The sequence below is a fragment of the Drosophila sechellia genome, chromosome X (genome assembly GCF_004382195.2).
Source record: "Drosophila sechellia strain sech25 chromosome X, ASM438219v1, whole genome shotgun sequence".
NCBI lineage: Eukaryota > Metazoa > Arthropoda > Insecta > Diptera > Drosophilidae > Drosophila > Drosophila sechellia.
Genome location: NC_045954.1, coordinates 22,569,075 through 22,578,781, shown reverse-complemented (window position 1 = coordinate 22,578,781; position 9,707 = coordinate 22,569,075). Strand labels below are relative to the sequence as shown.

Genomic DNA, 9,707 nt, shown 5'->3' with positions numbered 1-9,707 from the left:
ATTCATCTGATAAAAGTACACTTTGATTGCTTATCATACTAGTCAACATATTAGAAAATTCGTGGAACCGAAACCCTAAGGCCGTCAATTTTGAGAGATGATGACCTATTTGATTTTGACGTGGAAAGAAATCTTATAATTGCTGGATGGGAATATTTTATTTACTTTTTACAACCTGTGTGCCCTCTGGCTGAGTTTATAAAATTAGTAAATATATATAAATAGTTATCCCTAGAAATCCTCATCGCTGTGGTGCTCCGCTTTATTGGCGGTCTTCGGTCTAAGTGGCAGTTCGCCAGTTAACTTTGAAATGCTAATGTCATCGATCGAGTTCAGATCAACTAGGGGTGAATGAGGTGAAGTTTAGTTATAAGTTCAAGGCATAGCTACACGACTTACAATCGTCATCGCCGGCTCCCAAGGCAATATTGCTCATCCCACTTATCCCGCTGATAGCGCTCATGCCACTCATGCCACTCATTCCGCTCATGCCCATGATCTCACCCACATCCAGTTCGCTTTCGGAGCTCCCGAAGCTGCTGTCTTCGTCCCGTGAGTTGAGCAAACTGCTGCCGGGTCCGTTGCGGCCGTTTCGATGGGTGCCACCGGCGTCTCCTCCAGTCGCAACACCTCTCCTGAAGCCGCGGGCTGCCCTGGCATCAGTACCTTCATCCGAGCCGGCTGCGCCTCTTCCTTGGATTTTCGTTATTTGAGCTGGTAAATAGGTTTGTGAAATTAGAACTTCCTTACCTCCGACTGCCTTCCTGCTTCTACCCGTTGTGGGTCTAATCCTGGAGGTGGCGGTACCAGGACGTTTTCCCTGGGCGGAAACCACGCTATTCTGTTGCATCAGCTTGTCCTCGTCCCGTATGTCGGGTATCTCCGAGTCCAGGCCGAAGACACTCCTGCCATTGACCACCATTTCGAGGCGGGAAAGTGCTTCGCCACCATCATCGCCCTCATCCTCGTCATCCAGATCGTCCTCGTCGTCGTCATCATCGTCGTCCTCGATGAGTCCATCCGGGATGAAGGGCATTGAGTTCTCTGCCGGCTTTTGCAGAATGGGTGAGGCGATAGGTGTGGCACGTTTAGTCCGCAGGTCCAGCTGGGACTTTAGAGCATCGCGTACATGCAGCCTGAGAAAGTAGCGTTGGAAAAGCTCCTGCAACTCCTTCTCACAGTCCTCGAACTCGGCCATGTGCGCCGGTCGAATGCGCTGCAGTGCCTCCAGTCTTTGGCGGGTTCGCTCGAGCTCCGCCCGACGGCGCTGCAGCTTGGAGCCCAGAGCATTGAGCTCCACCTTGGCTGCCTCCAGTTGGGCTTTACTCGATTGGAGGCGAACTTGGCTAGCTTGGATGGCGTTCTTCAGGGTCCGCTCCACGCTGAGCAGCTCCAAGGGTCGTTGGGCCTGAGACATCAGCGATTCCTTGTGGAGCAGTTCCTTCGAAAGCATCTCGCATATGGTTGTGCCTCGCTGGGTTAAGTCTGTGGCCAGTTCCCGAGCCTTACGCAATTCCTCTATTTTGTCGCCAATATCCACGGGGTTTAGGCTCCGGTACTGGTCCCTTTGGTCCTCTTCGTCGTTGTCCGCTTCGTTTTGTCCTGGGGATGTCAAGAGTCGGGTTACCTTCTTTAGCTCTGCCGCCGTAACCGCAGCGGCTTCATACAGTTTTCGGGGATTAATACGAATGGCTGCCTTGGTCACAAAAAACTCGGTCGCCGAACGGACGAGAAGAACCCGCTGCTCCTCCGATTCAACGCCGCCGGGTAAAGTGGCACCTGGCTCCATTAGTCCTGCTAGCCATTGAAGGAGCTCGGCAACTATGTGGAAACTGGCCAGGCTGCCATGCTGATTGGCCAGGGATTGGAGGGGAAACACGCGCGGGAACCCCAACAGCTTAAGATGTTCCCCCAGATCTGGAAGAGTGTCAGTCTGCCCGTGTTAGGTGGAGGAAGGTAGAGGAGGAAGTCAGTACGCACCTCGCACATCCTTGAAGGACATTCCTGGTTTCCGACGAGTTCACCTGTTTTCGCTGCGCCGGCTGCGCTGGCAATTGCATTTTCCACACCGTCATTTGTTGTGGTCGTTGGAGCTTTTGTTTGGGCCACCGAATCCCAAATTTATGGTTGCTAAGTTACGGAAAATGCACAGCGAGAAAATATGATAACTACCTCTAAGCATTGATCTATTTCTAAAATTAATTATTAATATTAAACTAAGATTATTGTCAACAATATATTTCGAAAGACTAATAATTGCTAATTTTTTTGAATTTAGATTTAAATAGGTTGTGGTCCTTTTACTTTAATACTTAAACATACACAGATTGCTATCAGGTGTCATATGAAACTTCTCGCAGTGTACCCCTGCTATCTTTGGCTAACATTCATTCGATTGCTGTGGACGGTCGCACGGAGTTCACCTGGGAAACGGTTGCGCGGTTTCCATTCCATCAAAAATGTAAGGGTTGCTAAGAACGAATTATTGAAATACGATAATTGGGATTTTTACAAATTAAGCTTGCCTGACAGAGGGCGCCACTATCTCAACTGAAATTGACCTGTTGGACACATAATTTTAAGTTGTTCTACATAGCCCTTATTGATCTTGTAATTAATTTAGCAAGCCACAGATTTTATCTAATTTCCGCTCAATTTCAATCTACTCCTTAATGACACTGCCAGACTTTAATCAGCGATGACTTTTAGTTTCCGTCCTGCGATTGAAGTCTAGAGGAAACATAAGAGACGAACAAAATCGTTTTAGACATTTTAAGCACCGTATAACCAAAGACACTAGAATAAGTGTCTAGTGTCTTCTAGTGTCTTTGATTATACGCAAGCGGAGAAAAGGCAATTTTGGCCGTCACCAAATAAGTGGCTTGAAAACCAATGTTTCGCCGTTGATGATCTTAGATAAATAATTAGATCTTACTAATATTTATATTTATTATACTTTTTCATATTATATTAATTTCCTCGTTTCTGTGCTCGCTTCTATATCGCGTCTATCTTCTCGCGTTCGTAATGTATAGTATGTATGTATGTTGAATTCTAAACCATATATATGTAAAATGCATGGATGGATGGCTGGCTTCTCGAGTTGTGGAGTGTTTATTGTTGGCTAAGAGAGTATCATTATGAAATTGCAAATTAACAATTGCTTTCACAAACTTCATGTGCTCTTCTTTTTGCGTGCTTTTTCAAACTTATCTTCTCTTCTATTTGTATCGATATCATACCGCTTAGCTATTGATTAAAACTATCGGTTGATGCTTAAATTATTTCTGGACAACAACCCGCTAGTTACACATATGTATTTAGGGTAACAACATTAATTTGAAATATATAAGAAACTGAAAAATCAATGATTGATGTTAAAAGTGTGATGTCTAAGAGCTCTCAACAGCTGTTCTGTATCTGTGAAATTTGCATACAGCTTAATTTGCTAGATTTGCAAGTTTTCTCATTTATTGTTACATTCATATATTTCCAGATCATGCTTATAATCGACTTATTAATCAACGATTAACCAAAATAAAATTCGTCAAATAAGAGGTTCAAAAAAATAAATCTGGAGATGTCCTCAGCAACTACCGGAATACAAAAGACAGGTTTTAAAAACTCTAGATTTGTCAGGAGCTTTGCGGTGAGAAAAAGAGAATGTAAGTAAGGGAAGATGTTTACATTTACCAAGTTTAAATTTACTTAAGGATAAAACGAATTTTAAAAAAGGCTGTATATGTATATTCAGACAATTGGATTTGGTTGGAGCATATGATTATCTGCTGATTGGAGCCCTACAATTTATCGGTGGACAGTTAAGAGGGCTTCCTTACCTATAGATTGAATTACATATATTTTTTCAATCTTCCGTTTCGTTGCATTGAAAGGTTAAGCATTAAGAAAAATTGGTCTAATTAACGAGTGATGTATTCGTTAAAAAGAAAGACTATTGAAAAAGTTTCTACCCGATTGGTCTTAGTAGGGTTTTCACCTTTCTTTCCCACTGACAGCTAAAAAAAACCAAAAGGAAACCCTGTCAGGTTGTGACTTTACTTTTAGCCTAATTTTCTCAGAGACGTTTGCATATTGCAATAGCCACGCCACAGCTATGGCCCCAAGGAAATGGATCTCGAGGATTGCATCACGCAGTCTGGCGACAGTGGAGCAAGTGACTAAGCGCACCAACTGCCGCTCGGTTGGCACCCAAACCGATGTCCTGGCTAAGGGTCCGGCAAAGCGCAAGAAGGTCCAGAACAAGGTCAAGTTTCTGTCTTCGCAGCCACCGCCGTCCCAGTACTTGGCCATCCACCTGATGCCGGCAGTCAATCCACAGGCAACTGAAACAATAAAACGGCGTCCGGCTACATTCTCATATTTTCTCCCCGGTCCTAATGAGAAGTCTTCCCAGGCGGTGGCCGACCGAATCGCTGACGCAACCGATCGGGTCATCACCGCAAGCTCCGGAGAACGGCATATAAGCTACCTGAGGTCTGTGGTGAGCAACCGCCGCGAAGAGGCCAACCAGTGGGATCGTAACCGTCTGAGAATTCTGCTGGCCCAGATCAATGGCGATCCACCGCCACGCTGGAACTCGGCCACCCAGTTGTGGCTAGAGGTCGACATGCTGGAGAAGCGCATAGAGGCCTACGACCAAGGGGAACTGCCGAATGCCAAGAATCGCAATTTGGACAGGAAGAAGGATAAGGGGCCGTCAGATGAAGAGGACCAGCGGATGACTTTAAAGGGAACGCGCCGTACATAGACGGATCACCCTTGGCACCTTTTCATACTACGAAACTCGAATATTTTATATTCAATGGCTAATCTATTAAGTCGAACTCGACACATTGCATTTATTTGTACACACAAAAAATGGATTCGTTCAAATCCTTAAGCGATTCATTATTTAATTATGCTCACTAAATAAGTTATGGCGAAATATTGATTTGCAATCATTACAGTGGAAAATGGTACTTTGGCCGTATCTTAAAGCAAATAAATCAGCGAAGGATATGGATTTTTTTAATTACCGTAAAATAGATTTATAATTTTAAGGACGCAAGCGTCAGCATCATCATTGATGATGATTGATTTTTTAAACAACGCATTTTTGACGACCTTTTGCTGTAATTGATTTTTGGTAGAATAGCCCGATATGCCAGACCATATTTAAAGCAGCCGTCCCATTTTGGGCTTCATTCCGGGCAGCCATGCGATTCGGTCTGTTTTTTAATTGCAAAACAAGTGCACTGTGGTTTTTTATGCGTTTTTTTTTGGCAGAAATTCGAAATGATGACCTATCTTCACCAAATTTGGTTTGTGTTACTCTTTTCTTCCCCCAAGATGATTCACAAAGTTTCAAGTGATTTGGTCAGCTTTCATATATCTGCCATATAAACGATCTGGCCGATATGCCATAAAAATATTTAGCTTACAAAAAAAAAAAAATTTTGTATCTATATTTAATTATATTATATTAGCATCATATTTAGCATCAAAAATATCTGAATTAAAATCATTCACATTCATTAAATGCGTTGACTTTGCTCCGCAAATCGGGCAACATTGGCAAGAGTTACATCCTGTTAATATGTTTAAACTTTACCATCTATTAGTGTCATTTGACCGACATATTTTACAAATATTTTAATGTTGTTTATTTTATGCAAATATATGTGCAGATTACGAATCTGGGTATCCAAGTTTTCTTTTTCTGCTAATATAAGCTCTCGAGTTTCCTTAATAAATTCAATTTTTAAAGGACGACAAAACCGTATAGATTGTGGCGATCTGTTGATCCAAATTATTTTTTTTTCATTGTCTACTTATTTTAATGGCACTAGCCTTTTCATAAACTAGTTTTGGACGACCAACTTTGCTTGCAGTTTTCCAATCAGCGATTATACTAATACTAGATGCCAGCCATTTGAAGTGTTTTTTCTTCAACCTCCAACGATCTATTGCAACCTGGCAAATATTTCCTCATGTAATCAAAGGACTTAACTTTTTTATTTATCAATGAAATACAACATTCATTTAAATTATTCTGACCAATTTTTTTTAAATATATGCTGTCTAACTGCATCCTCAGAGCGACTATTGTTGCTTCAAATGTCTAGCAGCTCTGCATACCCAAACAAGTATTCATCTACAAAAACGTAATTTTTTCAAAAAGGAACAAAAAGGTGCATATGAAACTAGTTGTATAATATTATACACATGTTAGTTAATAACTTGCCGTTAAAATTCTTTTGAAGTGGTTTGCCATACAAAAGTTATATTCCACGAAACACAGCTACATTTGTTAAGTTGACTGTAAAAAAGGTACATAAACAAAACACGATACAACTACACAAAAACATATAACATACACAAAAATTTTACTGAACTACAAATCTACATACCTGGCCTACTGTTTTCCATGACACCACCTTAAACTTTTTAATTCTCTGAGGAAATATTAACCACAAATGTTGCAAAGTGATTTGCCGCCAATTCTGTCTTACGCATGCTATCGACAATCACCTGTCTTTGAGAGGTGGACAATAAGCCAGTGTTGCATAAAAAAGTAAAAATCGATTTTTTTTTATCTAATTAGACTATCCTAAATATAAGGAAACTATAAATTTTTTTATTCCGTTAAAAAATTTTTTTGACTTTCTGCCAAAAAAACACATAAAAAACCAGTGTGAAGTGGTGTGGATCGCTGTTACCATATGAATGCCCCGAGTCGCAGCGATGACAGCCACTCACATGGGTCCTTGGTCCTGTGTGCTGGCTCCTTGGTCCTTGGCCTTCTCCTCAGCTGAAAGCCAACTTAGCCACGCCCCAGGTCCCAGCCCACTCGTACCCACACACACCATCACACCGAACTAGTACACTCACTCACACCCATGGCACATCTTGTTGGGCTTAGGTTTGGGCGTGGGCTTTTGGCCATGCTTGAGTCTTTGTGCATATTAAGGCAGCATCTGGCGGAGAGCAGGTGGCGAAGGTTGCGAAGGATGCCAAGGATGCCGAGGATGCAGTCGCTCCCCATGTCACATGGCCTGCATTTGACGAATTTTCACGCGTCACGCTCAAAGGATTCCTGCACGTCCCAACCGCCAGTTTTGTCTGATTTTCCGGATGTTTACACGGCGCGCAGAGTATCCAAATAGGTTCTTTTAAAATATATCACGAAACCGTAAGTAGGGGCTCATATGCAACTGTAGTCCAACTTTGTATAGGTTGTGTAAAACAGAGAGGGAGCTCAGTGAATCATCCTTATTTTAACGGGATGCTATATCTCATAAACTAATATATTGACTTTCAAGTAATAATTTTTTCATATTTCTGCATAAACTTCAAGTGAAATCAGAGGCTGCTGACGAGGTGGCATTGTTGTTGGTGTTTGGGGACCTCCAAATTGGTACTGCTTCGTGGTTATTCAGGGGGGCTGAGGTGGTCATATCAGCGTGAGCGGGGCTCGGGTGATGGGGGATGAGAGGCGAACGAAGTCATCTTAGCTGGTTCTATTAACTCCATTGGCCCCGTCATTTGGTGGCCGGCGTCGGCTTGCATGTACTTATGTCAACATGTGCATATATTTGCATTGCCCCGGGAGACGCTCTGTCCGACTGCGCTTCTCACGCCAAAGTACAGCCGAGTTGGACATTTATTAGCCATCTGTCTACCCTTCCAGGACTCCAATGTCGCCAGCAGCTATAGACATAGGAACATTGCGGAACGACTTTTCCTTTCTCTATTTCTTCAACAAAGGCTACCCACTAATAAAGTTATTGGCCAATTGCCGAATATTTTTATTTCAGAACGAGGTTCACAAACATATTCTTTTTCAAGGAGTTCCAGAACCTGCTGATACGGCTGCAGTAGTGCCAGGAGGCGGTGGACGCGGTAGAATGCTTCACCAGAGGGGTAGTGAAACTGATCGGCAGCTGGTAAGCCACGAACTGAACTTAACTCCGCTTTTTGCCGACCCTGAAAGAAATGGCTACTTTATTTAAAATTAAAAGTTAAATAGTTGACATTCCAACTTACCGTCAGCAGCTGAGTGCCAAGAAGAACAGCAGAAAGAAGCGCAGCGCATCCTGAGTCTTTCTCTTTGTATATCTTTGTCAAAAATTACTTGTATAATGCTCGTTAAATTAGTTCGCCCATTGTATACATATACTGTAATTGGCACGTTGATTTTGCCATAATATTATTTCAACAAATTCACAGTTATTTTGTGCACTCAAGCTTACAATTTTCGGGAACGGAATTTGGTTTGAAGTTGGCAGTTACATGTTTGATTTCATTCATTCATGTATACTTGTATATGTGTATTCACATATAAGAGCTGTACACTATTTGCAAGCAAAAAGAAAAAGGTTTCTAAAAAAGTGATATCGAAGTAAGAAGTTTTAAAATTTGACATTTGCCAACCAAATAAATTGTATTCATCTGAAGAAAAAGTTAGGGAAATACATTTTTACTTAATCTTACCTCATCTAATTTTATATTAAGCTAAATTTTCACTTGTGTATTCTGTATTAATTCAATATTATTTTATTTGGTATTGAGCTAATCTTTATTTATTTCCTAGGGGTCATCACTGAGAGCATATGGGCGTTGCAGGCGGGCGTTCGAATGGCCAAGTTGGCCATTGCAAGCATTAAAGTTCCGTCAACGTTTCGCAGAGCCAATCTGCATCAGACTACAAACAGGCATTGAGTCAGGCACACCGACATCAAGGGGTTAAGTGGGGTCTCGGGTAGGTACGAGGATGTCCATGCAGGGGTTTAGGGGAGCTGGCGGATGAGGACGGTGGGCGGGGCAGTGGCGAAACTTATGCACATACACTACCATGTGCAACTATAAACAGAAGGCGAATGAATGAAACCCGAGACGCAAGCCTTCAAGGAAGCACAACTGATTTAACATGGTGCACTGACTAAACGCTTAATTAAACTAAATTAATGTCAGGGCTGTGAACCACTCCGGAGATGAACCACTACGGAGATGAACCACTCCGAACCAAAACGGCTCAGATCTTTTAGAAATTATCCGGGCATTTTAGTGCAATCAAGAAAAAACAGAATCTATTAATCACACAATAAAGTTTCTCTCCCAAATTTTTACAATCAGTTTATTACATTCCGAATAAATATTAAATTGATGTCCTCTAAATATCTTCAGCCATCCTCCCACAAAAACTCCACGCAAACCTACTTTAAAATTCTAATTAAATATTGGCAGAATTTCTGGTAGATAACTAGTCGTTTGGCACGACAATATAAAAATGTTTGTGCCTAATTTAATTTAAATTTAATGGCATTAGCACGAATGTCCTGTCATTAGCAGGCACACTTGATCCTCCTTTGTGGTTTTCGTTGTAGGAGAGCGAATATTAGTAGTTAGGACATGTCATTGCTAGGCAATTGTGGTTCGATTGCTTAAATCTTAACATTTCTGGCTTAACATTTCGCGTTGAAATTCGGAAAGATCTGCCATTTTAATTTTAACTGCAGGATTCCAATTTTGACATAGGTTACACACGAGGAAGAAGGCTCGAAAGTGGTTTGAGCAGAAATCGATCCGAGTAATGAAATGGCCTGCTCAGTCACCCGACTTGAATCCAATCGAAAAACTTTGTGCGGACGTGAAAAAAAGGTTTCTGAAGCCAAACCCAACAATATCGAGGAACTTTGGATTCATGG

At 41.8% G+C, this 9,707-nt stretch overlaps 2 protein-coding genes across 5 annotated transcripts; one reads left to right on the top strand and one right to left on the bottom strand.

Moving 5' to 3' along the window:
• Positions 1-136: 136 nt before the first annotated feature.
• LOC6620346 (clusterin-associated protein 1) lies at positions 137-2,091 on the bottom strand. Of its 3 annotated transcripts, XM_002044518.2 has the most exons (4): positions 1,981-2,091; positions 751-1,917; positions 400-693; positions 137-341 (listed from the first exon to the last, which is right to left on the bottom strand). In XM_002044518.2, the coding sequence occupies exons 1-4, from the start codon at positions 2,000-2,002 to the stop codon at positions 232-234; spliced, it is 1,593 nt and encodes a 530-aa protein (XP_002044554.1). In that variant the 5' UTR covers positions 2,003-2,091; the 3' UTR covers positions 137-231. The 3 variants fall into 3 exon arrangements, with proteins under 3 accessions (XP_002044554.1, XP_032582565.1, XP_032582566.1); XM_032726674.1 differs by having other exon boundaries at positions 400-1,917; XM_032726675.1 differs by lacking the exon at positions 1,981-2,091 and having other exon boundaries at positions 400-1,602; positions 1,668-1,747.
• A 288-nt stretch (positions 2,092-2,379) lies between these two features.
• LOC6620347 lies at positions 2,380-8,494 on the top strand. 2 transcript variants are annotated; one of them, XR_004362697.1, is made up of 3 exons: positions 2,380-2,461; positions 3,497-3,665; positions 7,818-8,494. XR_004362697.1 is itself a non-coding variant. In XM_032726676.1 (2 exons), the coding sequence occupies exon 2, from the start codon at positions 4,115-4,117 to the stop codon at positions 4,766-4,768; it is 654 nt and encodes a 217-aa protein (XP_032582567.1). In that variant the 5' UTR covers positions 2,380-2,461; positions 3,497-4,114; the 3' UTR covers positions 4,769-5,583. The 2 variants fall into 2 exon arrangements, 1 of the variants encoding a protein (XP_032582567.1); XM_032726676.1 differs by lacking the exon at positions 7,818-8,494 and having other exon boundaries at positions 3,497-5,583.
• Positions 8,495-9,707: the final 1,213 nt, after the last annotated feature.